The 21,932-nt window shown below is 41.4% G+C and overlaps 1 protein-coding gene across 2 annotated transcripts in view; it reads left to right on the forward strand.

Moving 5' to 3' along the window:
* SLC25A13 (solute carrier family 25 member 13) overlaps positions 1–21,932 on the forward strand; it is a 188,159-nt gene that overhangs the window by 147,655 nt on the left and 18,572 nt on the right. For both annotated transcript variants that reach the window (XM_039236270.1, XM_039236271.1), the window contains exon 14: positions 7,703–7,843. In XM_039236270.1, coding sequence (XP_039092201.1) covers positions 7,703–7,843 — 141 coding nt within the window. The remainder of the gene's footprint in view (positions 1–7,702; positions 7,844–21,932) is intronic.

Below are 21,932 nucleotides of genomic sequence, written 5' to 3' on the forward strand. Positions count from 1 at the left end.
CCTGCATGGAACCACAGAAAGCAGCCGCACAGACAGTGTGGTGAACTCTGTGCCGGATAACTCTATTATCTAGCTGTTGTCGTTTTTACCAGCTCCCGAAGCAGGACATGATTAACCATTTCTCAGTAACAAAAGTAGTCAAAATTAGAAGTACCCACATTTTATTGAGTGTCAGCTTGAATTCAATTAATAAAGTTAAATAAATTTAAGTTAAATAAAAACTCTTTGGTTATGTGGAACACCACTCCATCACCCATCACTTAGGTGAGTTCTTTGTTTTTTTTCTTTTCCCCCAAACATTTTTGCTCGAGACTGCCACTTCCTACAAGCCTCAGTATAACCGTGTTTTCCTCAAAAAGAAAGTTTAATTTATAGGTTTCTAGGAAAAGAAAAAACTGGCACTTATTTGTACTGGCTTTGAGGGAGCTTGGTAAGCTGAATTCACCTAAACAGAGTTCTGTCGTCTATGAATGGTAAGCAGTACCACTGATTGAGTAGTATGCCAGGCCCACGATGAGTGCTTTCTGTATATGTTTTCATTTTATCTTCACATCATTCTGGAAGTAACAGACATGTGCTCTTCATTGGTTTGGGGGGGGCGGGGGTCTTCGTTAGTTTTGTTCACTCTAACACACCTGCTGTAGAGTTGGCAAAGTTTCCTTTTTAAAAAAAATGCTACAGAGCATTTTGTCACATTGACACCAGCATTCTCTGACGGTACAGTGGACAGTAAAACGTGCTTGTTCAGTACCTAGTCATCGTCTGGGTGACTGTCTACATAGGATTGAACTCACTCATTCCTCATCTGCAGGCCCGTGTACACAGTGGGGTCTTCATAGAGAACCCACTGGGTGCTGCCCGTGGCTTTGGGTCCCTTTAGGTAGGGGCAGGTTAGCAGGCCTACATAGCCCTTCAGCACACTGCATCCGGCTATGTTTTCTGTCCCTTTGAGTCGGGGGGTGGAATTTATGAGCCATTGCATCAGACCCCTCTGTAGACGTCATTAGCTACCTCATTGTCCTCCTGTCTGTGTTACACCTCGGACTGACTTCACCAAAACTTCTGGAGAGACAGAATATGATGTTACTGTTGTTGATTTCTTGGGGGCCACTTGTTTTGTGTTTGGTTTATGCTTCACGACTTCCGTTGCCTCCTTGTGCCAAATCCTGATCCATTTGATTCTGTTCTCCTTTGTCTTTAATGTATAAGTAGTAGGGAAATCCTGGCTTCACCCACCCCCCCACCGTCTGCCTTCCACTCCCCTCCCCAACCCAGAACTTGTGTGCTGTTTTGCGCAGGTGTGACCTAGTCCTCCTCAGCTCTGATTTATCTCTTCCCTCTCTCCCCAAGAGCGGCTCTCCTTCATGACCCTAAATGTATTTGCATTCTGCCTTGCTTGCTTCCGTAAATGACATCATTCTCTCTCTTTCCCTTCCCTTAAAAATGTAGATTACACAAAGTCTAACTCCCCAGCATCTACTCTCCCATCTTTCCAACCACAGATCACCCTGTGAGCTGGACCTTGCCTCCTTCTGCCAGCAGATACTGTTGGCCATTTTGTCATTGGCTTTCTCCCTTCCAGAAGCCCCCTTCTTGACTTCTGTGCCTGGATTGCTGTGCACTGGAGTGTGTGGTGGAGGCTCCTTTTCACTTAGGTCTCCACTCCTGGTGTTTCATCTCCCTGCACCCCACCTGAGCTCCTGCCTTCAGTTAGCACACAGATGGGGGAATGACACCCTCTGCTGATTCTATCCCTAACTGCCAACTCACTTTTCCATTGCCTTCTGGATGTGTCACCCGTCCTCTCTGCCCCTTTGTTCCTGTTATACGCATGTAAAACTATGGGCCCTTCCTTTGATCCTACATACTCCTTCTCCCGCATACTCAGCAGCCGGGCCCAGTGCTCTCTACTGCATCCATTCCTCAGCCATCCACCCCCGTACTTTCTTACTGGTGTAATTGTTCCAGTTGTGGCCTTTCTTCTCCCTCATCTAGTCTGCTAAAACCCTAATTGTTATCCCTGCCTTAGGGCTCTTCTCCCCTACTGAACTCTTCTGAACCCTTCTACCACCTGGTCCATCTTTCTGAGACACAGATAGTAGTCACGACACTCTCCAGCCCCTAAACCCTGTTTTATAACCTGCTTTCGTCCCGCTGCATGAGTCCAGGAAGGCACCGTTGAGGCCTTCTTTGATTTGGCCCCAGTAGCCTTCCCTTCAGCCTTCCTCTCTCATGGTCCTTAAGCAGGTGGCTGGTTCTTCTGTGCTACCAGGATACCTAGTGATAAATGGTGGGAGTGCCTGACTGGCTTCGGGCAGGTCTGCTTTGAATGTAGGCTCCACCTTCCTAGCTCTGCGATCTCTGGCAAGTTACATAAGCTACTTCACCCTTTCAGTCTCCATTTACTCACTTACAGCGCTGGAATAGTATATGTTATGAGGACCAACAGAGAAAATTCGTACAAAGCTCTTAGGACAATGTCGAGTACATAGTAGACGCTCAATAAATGCTAGTGGAGATCAACATTATCTACCATATTAAGACTTCACTGGACAGATTGGTGTTGGGCCTCTTTGCCCTCTAAGTGTGCTAGGCCTTTGTCTCTGTGCCTTTGTGCTATTCTCTGCCTCTATTAGCTAAATCCTAATTGCACTCAGTCACCAGCTGATGTGTTACTGTCTTACATGCCTTAGCACCTCCCAGGTTATCCCATCCAACAGAAATCTTGCCCTCCTTCAGATTGCCATGGCAGTTTGTCTGGACCTTACCTCTTCTTGTTTATTATAATTGCCTTTTCTCATGTGCCATGCTTCCTCTTTCTAACACATGTATTTATTGGACTCCATAGAAAATCCTTTGCCTGTTGGCTGTGAGTCCTGTGTAAGTGCTGTAATAGTTTGCTAGCCCTACCACAACACAATTCCACAGACTGCGTGACTTAAGATAAATTTATTTTGTCATGCTTCTGGAAGGTCGAAGTCCAAGATGGTGTCATCAACGTCTGCAGGGTTGTTGTCTTCTGAGGCCTCTCTCGTTGGCCTGATGATGTCCGCCCTCTTGCTGTGTCCTCCTGTACTCTCTTTTCATTGTGCACGTTTGTGTCCATGTCTCAGTTTCCTCTTACTATAAGGACACAAGTTACATGGGAGTAGGGGCTGCCCATATGGCCTCACCTTACCTTAACTACTTTTGTAAAGGCGCTGTCTCCCAATATAGGCACTGTCTGAGGTACTGAGGGTTAGGACTTCAGTATATGACTTTTGTTGGAGCACAGTTCAGCCCATAACAATTTCTTTAATCTTTTATGCCTCAATTTTCTCTTATGTAAGTAAAATCTGGAAAAAATACTTCTTGAGTAGGCTGAAGATCTGTAATACATGCAAAACAATACCCTGATAGCCAGTAATGGATGCTTAATGAATATTTATGACCTCACTCCTATTTCAAGCTCCTTGAGAACAGGATTGCTTGTGTCCTTGCAGCTCTTAGGACAAACTTTGAGCACAATTGCTTATAAACATTTGGTGAGTTTTTATGATGTGAATGAATGAATGAATGAATGATCAGGTAGCAGAAGTGAGCCTGTAGTAAGAAGCACGTGGGTTTTGTTGGATAGAGCCATACGCTGGGTAGGAGCTAAGGGTTTAGTAATAAAGAACCTGTAGAAAGGAAACCTATAGACACTGTAAATAAAATGTGCCACACAGAACCATTTCTAGTGTGGTATAGAAAATCTTTGCCTGCCCCACTCGCCACAGACTCCAGAAAGTCACAGGGAAGTGTTTTGTGACAAAATTCCACACACACACACAGAACACAGCATCTTCACACAGCCAGGTTTCTCAAGTGATGAGGGACACAAAGACATGCACAATAGGTGTTCCTGTCCGCGGTCTGTGGATTCAGCTATCTTTGATCTCACAGAGGAGGCACGCGGGTAAGGCGCTGTGAATGGACAATAGCCCGGGAGGGCGGCAGCCCGCGTGCTGCTCAGTGATCAAGTCGTGGTGACGCCCAGACACCGTGCATCTGATGATAAGCATCTTTTCTCGGTGCCTTGGAGTCTCATTTCCTTCCAGCTTGACTCCAAAGGACCGATTCATCTTCAGTGCCTGTGCAATGTTCTACTTTGAGTCTGTAAGCTCTTTCTTTCTAAGTCCACCCCAGGCCAGGAGTCCATCATTATTTTCTCTCAGTATCACTACACTTTTTTCCCACTCTGTCTGTTCCCTGCAGCTGTCTGAAGCGGATTTGACTTTTGCATTGTCCTTAGTGATTAGAATTCACTGTGCCGTGCTAAAAGAATTGGTATCTATCGATTGGCTGAGAGTCAGGGAATTGAGTATTAAATTCTTATTTTGTATATGACATTAACTTTTACAAGTATTAGTGCAGATATAAGGTAACGAGCAAGACAGCAATTCTGTATCTAAGGATTATACCCTTTAATAATGGCACCACTTGGATACATACGAAAAGTTTGTTGTGAGGTCAGATGTAAAACATAAAAGTTGCCCTCTGAAAGAAACTGGCAAACTGGAATTAGAAGTCACAGCTGAAAGTAAGCCTGGCAAGCAGCTTCTCAGAATTTAAAGGGATCATGGAGGTGATACAGTGAAGTAGAGCGATTCTCAACTCTCACTGCACATCTTAATCAGGTTTTTTAAAGGGCAGTCACAGAATTTCTTACTTGTCTGAAGTAGGATTTAGAAGTCACTACTGTTTCAGAGCTTTGCAAGTGACTGTAACATGCAGCCAGGGAGGGGCACCATCACTTTAGGAGACAGGAAAAGAAACCTGTTTGGAGTCACTACTGTGTCACAGACATCGTGCTGGCTGCGATCCGTTCTTCATCTCCTGGAGTCTCTGAGTGAAGGGGTTTGACAAATGGGACTGGGCCACAGGCTGCACTTGCACTCAGGTGCCTCTCGAGCCACCGTGGTGAGCATGAGCATGCATTGCGTTCCTGTGTTGTTCTTAAAGAAGATCAACGTATGCAGACTCCTGGCCTTTCTGCTCTTGATAGAGGTGCTCTGACCCACTTTTGAGCTTTTAAAAATAAGCCTCAGATTGGATTAATTCCAGCTCATTCTGCTCCCATAAAACAATTTTTAAATATTTATTTTTTATTCATTTTTGCAACTCAAGAGCCTGGGTTAGGCAGCACCAGCATGATCCTCATTTACCATTGGTGCTGTTACTAAGCCAGGTCCATTTCCTCCCTCCCTTCTGCCAGCTTTAACTCCCTTTGTTAAACCCACAAAATACTGAGGAGCTGTGGATAGGCGGGGGCTTGGCCTTCCTGCCTGCCTGCAGGTCACAGCAGTGTGGGAGCAAACCACTCTTCTGAGCCAGAGAGGAGGGAGCCAAATGTCTGTGGAACCAGAACACAGCAGCCTCTGGGCATGTCGCCTCCTGCTCTCCTTCCCACTTTACAAGGGCCTTTCTTGGGCCTTTTGATGAATCCAGCCTAGGTTTTTTTTTTTCCTGCCAAGGTTGTTTCACCCACCTCCAAGAGCCGAAGGTGATGGGTAAAACAAGTAAGCAAGGAGAGGGGGTCGGTGTGGCTGTCAAGACACTGGACCATACTGCTTGCTGCCTTCTAAACAGTCGTGATGGGGTGAGAGGGGAAGGCTTGGTCTGTTTTTAAGATCAAGTGTGTGTTGATAGTATCAAGTTTGTGAAAATGGAAAAACAATTTGATTTATAGAGAATTAACGGATGAACATATTTCTTTACTTTTTTTGGCTAACATTGCTATGTATATCAGGTAAGTTATGTAGAGGTATTTATTTTTCTTTATACAAGTAGTATGTAATCTATGTAGAAGAATTTAAAAATACAGCAGAAAAGAAAATAAACCACTTGTAATCCTACCACCTCAAAAGCACTGCATTGGTGTGTTTTCTACACAATGGTAAGGGATAACAGGGGGAAAGCTGTACATGCATTTAAACATGAGGGTTTTTACTTCCCAGTATATATATTGAACATTTTCCACGATATTTTTATAGGCAGCATACTATCTCATTGCATGACATACTCAAATTCACTTAATCCATCTCTCATCGTTGGATGTTTATGTTGTATCTAATTTTTATTTCCAAGTGAATTTTAAGATCATATTTGTATACAGTGTTGATTAGTTCTGGCCATTATATGAGGGCACATACATTGGTTAATGGGATCAGAGAATCTAGTAAGAAGTAGTTTTATATGATATTAACCCAAAGAATGCTTGTTATCATGATCACATCTACTGAGCTGTGAAATATCAGCACTGTATCTGTGGTCTAGTGTGGAGGCATCACTGTGTAATAAAGATTCTGAACTATATATATTGTGTGTCAACCTTAGTTCAGAAGAAATAAAATTTTAATGTATTTGTGAACATGAATAACAAGCTGAAGTACAGTGAGGGACTGTGTAACTGCCTAAAATAAACATAAGCTTAGCTTCCAAATAACTAGCTTAAAATTTCCCTTACTGCGCTTTATTTTTAAGTACATTTTATTCTTTTTATTTTGACTTTTTAAAGTTTATTCATTTAATAAACTCAGATGAAAGAGAAACAGAGTGCATGAGCAGGGCAGGAATAGAGAGTGAGGGAAGGAGAGAGAATCCCAAGCAGGCTCTGCACTGCCAGCACAGAGCCTAGTGTGGGGCTCAGACCCATGAACCGTGAGATCATGACCTGAGCCAAAGTCAAGAGCCGGACGCTCAACTGACTGAACCACCCAGGTGCCCCAAGTACACTTAAAGATTTCCACTGATGACCTCGGAGGTGGGGCACCCAGCCACTGCTGGAATGAAATAATACACATGGCTCAGAGTTTAGACCATAATTGATTTAATGCATATTTTTACTACTTTGACATTTATCTTCTATAAAAAGATTAATCTATACACAGGTAATACATAAATAAAATTGTGAGAATATGCAGCTCCATGAAGTGGTGTTTGATGATGGGCCTGAGAAGAAACAATAGCTTTCATCTAAGTTGATGTCTTCTCTGGCAATTCTTGCATCATTGCCAGAATCAGAGTCCATCACAGGACAGCCTGTGTACTCCTTGTCCTCTCCTATTCTGACAGACAGCTCTGTGTCTATTTATTTGGATACTATTTGATTTTAATTTTAGTGCTGCCTTTGTGCCCTTGGCTTTGAGCCCTTGATGGCAGTTGTTTGTGCTTCAGGGAATCCTTTTCATTTCCATGGGAGGACTTTGGTGATGCCGGGAAACATCTGTCTCTGTTCTTTTCCCTCTCTCAACCTCTGCATGAGGGAAATAGAACCTCAGTACCCAAGACCTCCTGGGCAGTAGCTGCATTTTGATTCAGACTCATAGTCACTGTCTTGTTTGTTTGTTTGTTTTTGAGAGAGAGAAAGAGAGAGAGAGCAGGGGAGGGGCAGAGAGAGAGGAAGAATCCAAAGCAGGGTCCAGGCTGTCAACACAGAGTCTGATGCTGAGCTTGAACTCACAAGCCTGAGCCAAAGTTGGATGCTTAACTGACTGAGCCACCAAGGCACCCCATTGTAGTCATTGTTGTAATTGGTGCAACCAGGATTGAAAACTACAGTCTCTTGAAGATCGATGGAGTATTCCAAGCTCCATAGAGATCTTCCCTCTCTTCCCGACCTTCCATATCCTTACCTTTCTGTGGTCCTAAATCTTTACTTTTTTTCTCTTTTTTTTTTTAGGCAGGAGGCTCCCAGGTGATTTTCACAAATCCTTTAGAAATCGTCAAGATCCGTTTGCAAGTGGCTGGAGAGATCACCACTGGTCCCCGAGTCAGTGCCCTGTCTGTCGTAAGGGACCTGGGATTCTTTGGGATCTACAAGGTAATTTTCCTTTTAGTCATTTATTTGATCTGTGTTCATCTCCTAAGTTAGCGAATGGGGTGAGCTATGTAAATAAACTTTTCATCAGCATGAAATTGACCCCTCACATTTTGGTACCTGGAGAAGGCTTTCTGCTAGGGCCCATTGGGTACCTTCATGCCCGCTGTCAAAAAGCCGACCTCGAAATATACTAATCACAGATGGCTGTGGTGTGAGTGTTGCTCAGCGGTTAGCTCTTTGCAGCAACAGTGGCTGGAGCTTTATTTGGATTTGTTACTTATACAAAAAGCTAATTCTCAGTGCTGCCCTCTGTGAAGGATAGAAACAAAGATCATAGGGTACCATTTGTTGGAAGATAACGCTGAGCTCAGTTAAAGGAGAAGCCCATACGAGACTGGGAATTCATTTTCTGATCCCTGTATATTCCAATCCCTGTATATTCATAATTCTTTTGAATCTTAATCATTTGTCATTTAGAAAATAGTTTTTTCGGAATAATTGCAAAACCAGGCTCTCAGAAAATACTTGAAATTTATTATTCACACTTCTCTATCAAGTTGAATTGCAATATACTAGAACTAGCTGTATATATCCCCAGCGGTAATGCTTTATCAAACCCAAGGTGTTTACCATTTTTCAGTAAGAAAGTTAAAAAAAAAATTTTCATGGCCGACTTGACTAAGTAAAGCTTTAGGGATAAGTAAACCTGAAGTCAGATGTTTACTTAAAATAGTTTTCATTTATTTACACATAAACATATAAATTCCCATCATATGCAATTGGTATTACTCTTTTCTGTCCGTACATATCAAGAAATATTTTATTCAAACTCTTCATAAGAATTTTGAATCAGTGTTTGGATTACCAGCTTGTGAATCAGCCATCCATTCACATGGCCCCGCAGAGAACCCACACTAGCTGGGTGAAGCACTTTTGGGCTCCGTGTGCAGCACTGTCCCTGGCAATTTTATCCCACAGATACACAGCATGAGGACAGGTGTTTCTTTTTTCCTCTTCCCAGTTCATCCTGAACAGACATACCCAGTCCCATAATGTAACAACTTATCATATTGCTTTTGAGAGTCCACCTTAAACTAACCTTGTTTTGACTTTCAGCATTTATGAGATCTTACCCCCAGGAATACTTTATCACCCCCCCCCTTTTTTTTTAACTCAAGCTTTGGAAGTGATTTTGGTATAAACATCCAGTGTTAGCGATGATTGAGGTTGTTTCAGGCAAATCCGCCCGTCCCCAAATGCTACTCTGTACTTCTCAAGATCAAGTGATTGGAAAAGTATATCATGATCTGAGACTTTGTTAGAATTGAATGTAAGTGACACACCTTTTCTGGGGTTAGTTTTAGGGGGGAAACTTGCCCTATATTTAGGTATGTGTGGTGTTTAGGAATAAACATGCAGATTTTGTAAGTGGCACTTAAGACACTCCGCGTGTGGCTGTGCAGGGGAGCACCCTGTTAGAGCCGTTTCACTTGCCAAATTACCCTCCGGCTATAAAGGTACAAGCAGTATTGTCACAGAGCACAGCACTGATCAATTTGAAGAAGTCATATTCTCTTCTGAATTTTTAGGCTCTCTGCAGACTCTAACAAACGTGGCAGCACGTACGTCATTTTGACAAGATGCCAAGCAGTCTTTTTAGCAGGTTGTCTGGTGAAAAGCACTTAGATACTATGGCAATGACTGCTACCGAAACGTCTCAAAAGATAAAATGGTAAAAACTTGTTTGCTGACACAGAAACAGAGACTGTTAAACTACCTGCAAATGATACAAGACTGGGGGTCCTTTTCATCTTCACAGCATTTCAAAATCTAAATCCCTGCTAACACCGCTTGCCAGAAGTCGGTCTGATTTTGCAGTTCGGAGAACAGAGGCTGCCGATGACGGGTGTCTGGGCTGAAACCGAGGCTCAGAAGTTTCTTGTTTCCACTTTTGTGCTAGAATTGCTTTCCTGCAATGAGCAGGATTGCTCAAGTTTGAGCAAGAGATTTCTCCCATATAAAGGTAGTTTAATTACTAGCCTCGTGGTTTAATCCAGTTCAGAGGCATTCCATGGGGCTTGTTGCCGCCTTAAAAAATGCTGCTTTTGGAGTATTGGTAATTACCAAGTGAAGTCACTAACACTTTGAGCTTCTGGAAACTCGGTGTCTGGGAAGAGAGTGACTCGGCAGTCGCATCCTTTCCGCAGGCCGTTGGTGTCATTGACCAAATTCGCTAGGACTGAGTCTGGACTTAGCAGAGCCCACCTCTCCGTTTGGTCGCTTCAGTCCTGCGTTACCACCCTCGGCGACCCTCCTTTACGTTCCCCAGTGCAGCCACAGGTTTTGTTTCTTGCGAATCTCTCCTGTCCAGTTTTGCTCATCTGACCCTACTGCTCAGAAGTCATTTAGCAATTCAAGACCCATCCTTTTAGAGAATGCTTAAAGCACTGGAGCTTCGGAACGGTAGCATTTCTGTGATTTACTGTGATTTTGTTTCATGGTTGTGCTTTTTAGTCACAAAGCTTTTTCTCTGTCTCTAGTTTTTTTTTAAGTTGGGCATAAAAATGGAAATGGCTGGAGTGACCTAACACTGTAGAACTTGGTATGTGTCCCTGCAGGTGGGTCTTTAAAAAGAGAAGTACTGTCCCGGTTTTAGTGGGGGCTGGGGATCTTCGTTCTCCTTCCCTTGGGTCTTTTGTTTGCTGTTGTTTACATGACAATGTAAGACCCGGGAGGGGTGTGTGGTGAGAGGCTCCATCGGTGTGTTTAGCCCTGCTGTTTAACCTCACCTAAATTGGACTTAACCCGTCTTTCTCTTTTTCTCCTGAATTGACTTGCAAAATACCCAACTATTCTGTGACTTCCCAGTAAACGGTAATTAGAATATTTGCTTTAGAAATACATTTACAACTGAAAAAAAAGTGGATGTGGTAAACATTTCACATTCCTGAGGTTAGAAATGGTTTAGAGCAGATATAGTGAGCTCTGCAAACAAAGCCTCTGCTCCTTCTTTTGGTAACGTTTAGGGAGATTTAGTCACAGCTCAGACTAGGTAGGTGATTGAAGTAAAGGCAAGATAATTAACTGCCACTGAACAAGCTCTCTGAATATAATGGGTTTTTTTTAAACCTACAACATATATTACTTTTTGTAAGAATATATGATGATGTATTTCCCTTTCCCTACACAAATTGTGTTTATTGCACAAGTCCCTGGAACATAAATATAATCAATCCTGTCATAGAAAAGAAAGTGGTATGCATCTTTTGAATGGCACCTTGCCCATAGGAGCCTACAGAGCTTTGACAAGGGAATGGATTACAGTGTGAATGGAAGGAAACATAGTTTAACATTAATAACGGCATCACAGCTGATATAGGCCAAAAAGTTGCTTCCCTAAGCTATGGACCAGTTCATGGTGCTTTTTGAAGGCAAAACATGCTCAGTGAAGCAGTGACAGCCAGGATATCAAGCCCTGTTGAAAACTGCTTTCAGATTGTATAATAGTCACAAATTACACTCCAGCTTGGAAGGCAGTCACTTAGGAGTAGGGGCTCTATCTGCTGTGTTCTCACCAAAGGCATTTTGTCCCACTGCATTTAACAGAGTGTTCAAATATGTTTTTCATCCACACGCATGTATGTTATATATGTGTGTTCATTCATGGACTGTGTATAAATCAGCCACTGGATCTGCTATCCATAAAATCAGAAAGCAAGCAGTGATACATCAGTACATTCTTATTTATTCTGCTAATTATCTCAAAGAGATGTTGTTTGTGTTTAAAATAGAAGTTTACGTTTCAAAGAAATCAATTCAAAAGGTTTTTGAAAAAGTAAGACTCTCTCTCTAACCCTTACTGCTTCCTTCTCTCTTCAAAAGAGAGAGCAGGCCAGGGAGGGGCAGAGATAGGAAGAGAGAATCCCGTTCAGCCGTCAGTGCAGAGCCTGATGTGGGGCTCGATTCCATGAACGGTGAGATCATGACTCGAGTGGGATGTTAACCGACTGAGCCACCCAGGCACCCCAAATAGAATATTTCTAAATACACAACATATCTTTTTCAAATTGAACTGTATGGTTGACACACAATGTTACAGGAGTTTCACATGCATACAGTAGACCTTAAAACTCTTTCCTCATTTTACTTAATAGTTGTGTAAATGTTTTTCTTAAGTTTTTCTAAGCAGTCTCCTATTGATGAATGTTTGTGTTGTTTCTTGTTTGGGGATATTATTAGCAATGACAAGGTGAATATCCCCTATAGTGTATTTTGACATACTTTTGTGAGTATATACAAATGATAAATTCCTAGCAATGAAAAATTTTAGGTCAAGGGGCATGTGCATAGTTTTAAGTGTTAATAGGTTTTCTCAGATTATGTCAGTTTATCAATTTGAGCTTGATAACATATGAGTACATAAGAATAACTACCCAATTTAGGACCTTTTAAAAATACCTATTTTTATGAGTTCCTGACCCCATCTGAAGAAAACAATTGTCCCATCATTACTTTGAGGACACTGTGCCATGCTAATTTTGACATCAAGGCCATTATGTGGTTTTACAGCCACCAGGGTGGTAGTTCTCACCCTCTTACTTATCCCACATTTATCTTTCATCTGGGCATCTGTGAAAACCTCCTCATGGATTTATTCATTTCGACTCTTGACCCCCCCTAAATCCATTGTCCCCACAGCAGCCAGAGTTAGTCTATTTAAAATGTAAATCAGATTAATTCATTCACTCCACACACTTTTAATGAAAGCCAACTATTCCCGTAGGTGAGGATGTGGCTGTGAAGAGCCAAGTCCTTGCTCAACGTTTGGTGGGTAGAAAAAGCCATCAAGAAAACAAATTTGGTGATAGGTGGGGTAGGGTGGAGGGGAGATGGGGAAAAAGGGTGAAAGGGCGGGAGATACAGGCTTCCAGTTATACCGTGAATAAGCCATGGGGATAAGAGGTACAACATAGGGAATATACTTAGGATATTGTAATAGTGTTGTATGGTGACAGATGGTGGCTACACTAGTGTGAGCACTAACCTCTAGGCGTACCACTGTGTTGTACACCTGAAACTAATGTAACATTGTGTGTCAGCTATACTCAAAACAAAAACAGATCTCCGACATCAGGTGGGGTTAAGAACTTTGAAGAAAAAGGAGACAGGTGAGGGTGAGGAAGAGGCTCAAGGCAGGTTGGAATGTGGGGTAGGGAGTTCATTTTAATAGGTGATCAGGAAAGCCTCTCAGATGAGATGATGTTAAGCAGAAACCAGAGGAAATGAGAAACAAGTGTGCGCTACAGAAATTGTGTCTTCCTGATGGAAAACCATCCAGCAACTTCCTGTTGCACCTAGAATAGAACCCCAGCTCCTTCCCTGTGGCTCTGTCTTCTCCACCCTCCGTTTTGTACCATCCTCTGCTGCCTTTCTTTTATCTGGATATTCCAAGTTCGCTCCCTTTTGCTTTCCCACTTGCCTAAAGGCTCTTCCCTTCACTTCTGAGGTCAGCAGATGCTTGCTCAGAAAGACAGCCACGTCACTTGCCACCATAGTGCCCCCTGGGTGTGTGTGAGTCTGCTCATCTAGAGTGTACTTTGGTACCAAGGACCTACCTTGTTCCCTGCTGCCTGTGACAGTTTCTGGCACATAAATAGACATTTGATAAATATTTGTTGAGCAAATGAATGGTAAGCAAAAGCCAGGTGTGCCCAAGTTATAAATAAGGATATTAGAGCACAGAAAGTGAGTGAATTGGCAAGCAATGACCACAGACTATGATACTGGGATGTCATCTGTAAAGAAAGCAGCTAATTATAGGAGAGCTTGCTTTCTCGTTTTCAGAGGCACCCATTCTTTCACCCAGCAAGCTCTGCCCTGGGTGCTGGGGATACAAACATAAGTTAAAAAGTGCATGGTTTTATAAGAAGTTTACCATCTCATGGGGTGGTCAGACTGATAAAAAGACCCTGAGAGCACAACATGTATAAGTTGGGAAGGGCTGTCAGGGGTGTGCACAGGTACTAAGGGAGGTGGGGCTGACTCCACAGCAAGATCAGAAGGGCTTTCTGAAAGGGAGATAGCCTTAAGGGAGAACTCATCATTCACCAGTGGAAGCCAAAGACAAATGGCATGATCGGGTTTGTGTTTGAAGAAGGATAATTCAGCTTCAGTGTGGACAATGCCATGTCGGAAGAGCAGGACTGAAGGCCGGGCAGTCTGTGAGGGGGCTGTAGGCTGAGGATGGTGGGGAGAAGGGATGGCAGTAACCTAAAGTGATACCGGTACAGATAGGGAGGGGGGCTTATTTGAAGGATGTTTGAGAGTCAGTCTCTCAAAGTCTTGCAAAGTGTTGCAAGGTGAAAAGGAAAGGAAGATTAAAAGAGGACTCCCAGATTTCTGGCCTGAGCACCTAGATAGGTGGCAATAGCATAAATTGTAGAACTTCCTTTTTTTCTTTTTTCTTTTTTTTAAATATTTATTAATTTTTGAAAGAGAGAAAGAGAGACAGAGTGCAAGCAGGGTAGGGGTAGAGAGACAGGGAGACACAGAATCCGAAGCAGGCTCCACACTCTGAGCTGTCAGCACAGAGCGTGATGAGGGGCTTGAACTCACAAACTGCAAGATCATGACATGAGCTGAAGTCGGACACTTAACTGAGTTGCCCAGGTGCCCCTAGAACTTTCTAATATTTAAGAAGCTGCAGAAACTTTACAAAACTTTCTATCTGATGAGACCTTTCTAATTAAGAAGAGAAACCCAGAAATCTTGGGGTTTTTTTTTTTAATGTTTTATTTATTTCTGAGAGAGAGAGAGCGTGAGCAGGGCAGAGTCAGAGAGAGAGGGAGATATAGAATCTGAAGCAGGCTCCAGGCTCTGAGCTAGCTGTCAGCACAGAGCCCGATGCAGGGCTCGAACCCACGAACGGTGAGATCATGACCTGAGCTGAAGTCGGACGCTTAACCGACTGAGCCACCCAGGTGCTCCAAGAAACCCATAAATTTTAAAATATGTAGCAAGGTGACTTAGTAGGCAGGTCTAGGGCTAAGAGTGAAACTGTCTGCTGACCCCCTGTGCAGTATCTTCCCTATATAGTCTTACAGAATGTAGGACTGAAGCCTTATCAGAGGACCAGGGGCCATAAGCATTCTTTAAAGGGTCATCTGCATGCATGAAACTATGAGACTGGGTAAGATCTCCAGGCCAATGGGACACCAGTGATGGAACTCAGAGTTCCATCACTTAGGTAACAGAAAGAAGTCTAGGTGGAAGAAAATAATAGAAGCATCTGTCAGGTGGAGAACTGAAGTGAACAGTCTTTGGTAGGAGTTGGTAGAGGGATAAAGTACAAGGCAGGGGAAGAAGAGGTGAAGTGGTATCAAATGCCATAGAGACCAAAGGGATGAAGCCCAAGAAGGGGTCTTTGAACTATCTTTATAAAGATAGAGGTCAGTGGGGCACCTGGGTGGATCAGTTGATTAAGCTTCTGACTTTGGCTTGAGTTATAATCTCATAGTTCGTGAGTTCAAGCCCTGTCAGGTGCTGTGCTGACAGCTCAGAGGGTGGAACCTGCTTAAGGTTCTGTGTCTCCCTCTCTCTCTGCCCCTCCCCCACTCATGCTCTGTCTTTCTCTCAAAAATAAATAAACATTAAAAAGTAAAGATGGAAGCCAGTGGCTATCTTTAAGAAATCAACTTAAAGAGCAACTGGGTGGCTTAGTTGGTCAAGTATATGACTGGCTCAGGTCATGATCTTATGGTTCATGGGTTCAAGCCCCATATCAGGCTCTCTGCTGACAGCTCAGGGCCTGGAGCCTGCTTCAGATTCTGTTTCTCCCTCTCCTCTGGCCCTCCCTGGCTCGCACTTTACCTCTGTCTCTCCAAAATAAATAAACAGTTTAAAAAAATTAATTTAAGTAGAATGGCAGAGGTAGAAACCTACGTGAGCAGATACAGATCACTCAACCTTTTACTGTAAAAGAAGGGGACGAGTAGAGCCACTAGAAGAAAAGTAGAATCAAAGGATGTTGGAGGGAGAGGAGGTTGAGAGATGTTTGGTTTGGTTTGGTTTGGTTTGGTTTGGTTTGGTTTGGTTTTGTGTGAGAACGAAACCTATCTGTAGGCAGAGAGGAAAAAGAGTCATTGAAGATAGAGGAATTGAAGCCTCTGAAGATGGCAAGATTGAATGTGTGCCAGGATTTCCAGAGCGACAGTAGAGACAGAGTGCAGGCTTAGAACTGAAAGAGAGAGAGAGAGAGCCTGTGTGCGTGTGTGCATGTGCACACATGCTCACGTACCTGTACATCTACAGTGTACACAAGCTCTTAGAGTTTATGTTTATTAATTGAGTGCTTGCTCTACAGTAGGCCCCATGCTTAAAGCTCTATATGATGTCATGTCATTTCATCCTTACACGGCCAAAGAGGAAGATGACATTTCCTTTTTTTAACTCCAAGTTAGAGTAGGGGAAAGGAAGACTTGATGGATTTAGGTAATTTGTTTGTTTGTTTGATGATTCAGGCAAGTTTAAAAAGAAAGTTAAATGCTGAGCATAGGCATTGAGCAGTTGGCAGGTTTGGTGTCATTGTTGACAGTGAGTGTGCTAGGGAAACGGAGATTGAAAGAACTGAGATGGCACTACATGTCATAGAATGTGATAGTTTAGGCCACGGCAGTTAGATAATGTTCTTAGTACCCAATGCTATCTTAGTATGGTAGATCTTATAAGAGAATGACTCTGCTCTGCTACTTTGTTTTCTAATTTTTTTTTTTAAGAGAGAGCAGGGGAGGGTCAGAGATGAAGGGAGAGACACAGATTTGGAAGCAGGCTCCAGGCTCTGAGCTGTCAGCACAGAGCCCAACATGGAGCTCGAACTCATAAACCACGAGATCATGACCTGAGCTAAAGTCGGATGCTTAACCAACTGAGCCACCCGGGCACCCCATTTGTTGTTTTGTTTCTCAGAATAAAAACATATTACATCTTATATCAGCTCCTTAAATTATAGAAATTAAAATTATTTTATCCATTGTGAGGCAAGAGGGCCCTTTTATTTTATTTTTAACTCTTATATTAACCGGAGTAGCAATACAAATCACGTATGCTGTGCAGAAAGCCAGGTAACTGGACAGTGGAGTCATGTTGCTGTTCCAAATGGTGTCTATATGCATTCATTGAAAACTAACTTTGTGGCTTCCTGATAGCTTTGTCAAAAACACCTTCCATGAAAATGAAGAGTTTGGTCTTACTATCTCATTAAAAGGTAGAATTTTAGAAATTCATGAGAGGATATCAAATACCTCAAGGGCCTGGAGTTTGTATCTAATATGATGTGAACTTGAAATAATAATGGAAGTCATATAATATTGTCCATATCATGCTTAAAGGTTTCATTAAGAGAAAACAAACTGAAAAAAAAAAAAAGACTTTAAATCCTTTTATCACTGTGTTTCAGATGCCATCATCTGTAAAAAGAGGACAGTAGTAGTACCTACATTTTCATAGGACTATTATCAGGATTTACTAAAATAATTCATTTAAAGGACATAGGCTAGATGAGCAGATAGTTTGCGTGATGTGTTATTATTAATTTTAAATTATAGGATGTCAACTAATGGATTCTTGCAGAGGTGTTTAACTCCTTCCACTCTGCCCCAGTCCTAGGGAATTTCTGATGCTGTGTGCTCGCCAGCTGTCTCTAGGTCAGGCGTTCTTCTTTCGAGTTTAGAATAGCCAATAAAAGGAGACAACTTGAAAAATAATATTTTTATAAAACACTACTGAAAGGAATTGAGTGCTAAAGGGGACTAGAAAAGATTCTTTATTAGAAAATTGGGGTGCCTCGGTGGCTGAGTTGGTTAAGTGTCTGACTCTTGATTTTGACTTGGGTCATATCTCACAGTTTGTGAGTTTGAGCCCCACATTAAGCTCTGTGCTGACAGTGTGGAGCTTCCTCGGGATTCTCTCTCTCTCCCTCTCTCTCTGCCCCTTCCCTGCTCATGCTCTCTCTCTCAAAATAAATAAACTTTTAAAAATTTTTTAGAAAATGACCCTATTGTACACCTGAAACTAATATAACACTGTACGTTAACTATATTGCAATTAAAATTTAAAACTTCATAAAGAAAATAAAAACAAAAATACTAGAAAATGATTAATTTTTTGATCATTTTTCCGTTTGTTCATGAAGTATTTGTTGAGGCTAACACTCTACTAGGAGCTGGAGTTACAAAGATGAATATGGTATCATTGCCTTCAAACCAGTGCTAAGAGAGGTGAGAGAATATAACCATATAGCACCATAGTTCTTTAATAATTACTGCCATAAAGTTTGTTAAAAATTAATTTTAGTAGGCAAAATAGTTTTTTAAAAAAGAAAATTCAGATAGAAAAGAGTAAATAACAATAAAATGTTGGCCTCTTAGTCCCATGCCACAGATAACCTATCTTTCCAGAGGCAAACGTTTTTATTAAGTTAGTGTTTTATTCTTTTGTTGTGAGTTTCTTTTGTTTCTGTTTTTTGCCAAGTGCCTGCAGGATTAGTTTCAACACAGTACTTTTTTACTTTAATTAAACTTTTGGAATAAAATATGCAGTCTTTCATGTTGAAAAGTATTGAAAATGATGCGACTAATCCATTGTTGATAGAGTGCTCTGTATATATTTTCTAGAAGTGATAGACACATTTCTGCTAATCTGTCCTTTCATTTATCTTGTTTCTAATTGTGACTAAGGTATGCATTTAAAAGGTGTCCAGTTTAAGAAGGGTTTATTGACTGTAAAATTAAGGAGATGTATGCCATGTGACAGCCCAAAAGTCCCATGTGGGGTATGATCAATTTTAGCAAACCAGTATAAACTTTTTGGTAGGATTAGGTCTTTTGCCAAATAAAAGACTGGCTCATAGCCTGATAAATATAGAACTCTACTGTGTTGCAGGTATGAAACCATATAGGAGTCATACCTCAGCTGCAAGTTGTTTAAAGAATATATTAGCTATTTCCATTATCTGCTGCAACAGGACAGTGTGCTCTTCATTGATGATGGTGATTACCTTTTCATCATCACCTTTTATTGAAGATCCTTTGGCTAATTATTATACTGGGTACTTGATACTAGTCGTTGGATCCAAATTCTTATGTCAGTAAAAATATTACATTTAATAAATGAGGGACTTGAGGTACAGAGATTTTAAGAACTTGTAACCAACACCAACTAGCTAAGTGGCAGAGTAATAATGACCTCTGAGCCCGGGTTTCTGACTCCAAAGCCTGCATTCTTGTTCCCACAATCTCCTTCCATTGGTGAGGAATGGCAGAATTCAGATACACATCCATATTTAAGATGGCACATGTTGACTTTTTTTTTTAATGTTTATTTATTTTTGAGAGAGAGAGACAGAGCGTGAGCGAGGCACAAGTGGGGGTTGGGGGCAGAATATTTGAAGTGGGCTCTGCGCTGACAGCAGATAGCCCATTGCAGAGCTCTAACTCACAAACTGTGAGATGACCTGAGCCAAAGTCGGACATTCAACCGACTGAGCTACCCAGGCATCCTGTGACTGTTTCTTGAATACAGTCTCCTTTTCTCTGAAAAGTCATTTTCTTCAAGAAAAGTTGCATATAAAAAGGTGGAACAGGAAGAGAATACCCGGTTCCACAAGCTAATCAGCCATAATGATTCACAATGCAGAGAAATGGCTTTTATTGAGTATGCTGAAGGGGATTGGAATAAAGAGCTTTGTCTTTCTCCTTGGACTTTGAAATCTACATCAAGTAGAAAAAGTTGAAAAGGAATTATCAAAGGCACTGCCTGTATAATATTGCAACATTTTGAAGGAAACTTGTGAAAGGAATGTGTCAAGAGCAAGCCAGCTTGAACATCTATCTCCTCTTTAAGGTATTAAGTTCTCCCCATAGGGTTTCTAGCCATTGGCAGATAGGATATTTGAGCTGATCATCCCACTGAAAACAACTAAAAATGTTGGGTATTATACTTTAATATATTTTGTTAAAGCCTTTTCAAATTCATGAGCTAGTAAGGAATATTCAAGCCAAAATTTAGGTGAGATTAGCAGAACCCTAAAGCTGGCTTTGACCTTCAAGGCATTTGCCAAACACCTGAACTTGAGCATTAATTTTTCATGTCCCAAGGGACAGCCAGGTACTGCCTAAAGTGCCAAGTCTAAAAGAATGGGGTAGAGCTGAGGTGGGGCAAGCAAGACATTTCAGTCACAAAATGTGAGGCACATGATGCTGATTTGTATCAAACATCCCTGATACTGAGTGCCTCCTTCAAGTCTCTCCATTAGAGACCATTCCTGCCTTATTCAATTCCTGGTCCTGAAAAAGCTAAGAGCAAAGTAAAAATGCTCCATTTTACCATTCTGGACTGTAAGGGAAATTGCTTTGGTTCTGGAGGGAAAAAAATTGGAGAAGGGAAAACCCTACCCGAGGGGTAATTAGGAATCCTAAGCTTGTCTCACATGGGTTTGAATGCTGAATCTATGTTTCTTGGGTGATAGGAAAACCCGCAAACTGGCAAAGTCTTAAATTGGTAGCACCCCCAGTTACCTGATAGGAGCAAACACAGATTCTCTAAAGGAGCCCACCTTCAACCCAGACCTCAAAGAATTTTCATAGATAATGTTGCAAGGCAGATGAAGAGCTCATAGTCTGAAATCTCAAGTCACACAAGGAAACCAGGTACTTTAAGAAAAGAGAGCGGATGTGGGGGGGGGGGATGGGCATGGAGGAGGGCACTTTGGGGATGAGCACTGAGTGTTCTGTGGAAACTAATTTGACAATAAACTATTTGTAAAAAAAACAAAAAACAAAAACAAAAAACAAAAAAAAAAGAGAGCAAAAAACAAGAGGCAGAATTTTAAACCTACGAAGACTTCAAATTTCAAAATTATTCAAAATATAAAATGAATGTTAGTATTTGTTTTAAAAAAAAATTTTAAAGGGTAAAAATATTTATAATGATTAAAATTATAAAATTCTGAACATTTCAAAATTTTGGCTTTAACAACAGATTAAACACAACTAAAGAGAGAGTTAGTGAACTGAAAGATAAGAGACAAACTTGGAATGGAAAGAGAAAGAGACATGGAGACACAGAGAAAAGTATGAGATGGTTTAATAGGTAAAAAAGAAAACCAGAAGGTATAAAAGAAAATGCTCCGGAACTATTAAAAGCTATCAATTCACAGATTCAAGAAGCACAACAATTGCAAGTGGGATATTAAATAAAAATAATTCAGGCTAAACATGTCAGAGTAAAGCTGCTGAATACCAAGGCTGCAGAGAAGCTCATAGATGGCCAGAGAAAAAAGCAGGTGGTCTTCAAAGGAGAATGGTTGAACTGACAACTAACTTAAAAACAGGAACAGTGGAAGCCAGAAGACATTGGAATGGTGTTTTCCATGCATGGAAGAGAAAAACCTTTCAACCTAGAATTCTATACCCTGTAAAAATGTCTTCCAAGAACAAGGATAAAACAAAAGACATAATAAAACACAGAATGTATATAACCAGTTGGCCCTTACTAAAGGAAATTCTAGAATATACTGCAGGTAGAAGGAAAGTGATCCAGATGACAGTTTTGAGATGCAGTAAGGAATGAAGGGCAAAGAAAGTGGTAAATGTTTAGTCTAAGTAGCACTGTGTGAATTTAAATATATGTGTGATGGTAATTATAATGTGTCATGTTTTTAAAGCTAGAATTAAAATACATGACCATAAGATGGGAGGGTTGCTTATAATGTAAGCTGTATAAAATGCATGTATTATACAGGAGGAAGTTAACAAAGACTCTAAGTGTATATATTAACATTTCCAGGATATAAATGCTTAGAGTAGTAACAGACACTGAAGCTTGCAAATAGATCGTATGGAGACATCAGGGGAAAGAAGGCAAAAAAGGAAAGAAAAAAATTGAAAAGGTAGGACGTGTTTTATAGATTAGCTCTGTGAAGGTGACATGCTCAGAGACCAAAATTTCATGTCATAAAACTGTGCCACTAACTGATTTTCCTGCCTGTCTCACTGTGAGCATCATTGATGGCAAAGCAGTGTGCAGTAGAAGA

The sequence above is a fragment of the Hyaena hyaena genome, unplaced genomic scaffold (genome assembly GCF_003009895.1).
Source record: "Hyaena hyaena isolate Hyena2069 unplaced genomic scaffold, ASM300989v1 scaffold_109, whole genome shotgun sequence".
Lineage (NCBI taxonomy): Eukaryota > Metazoa > Chordata > Mammalia > Carnivora > Hyaenidae > Hyaena > Hyaena hyaena.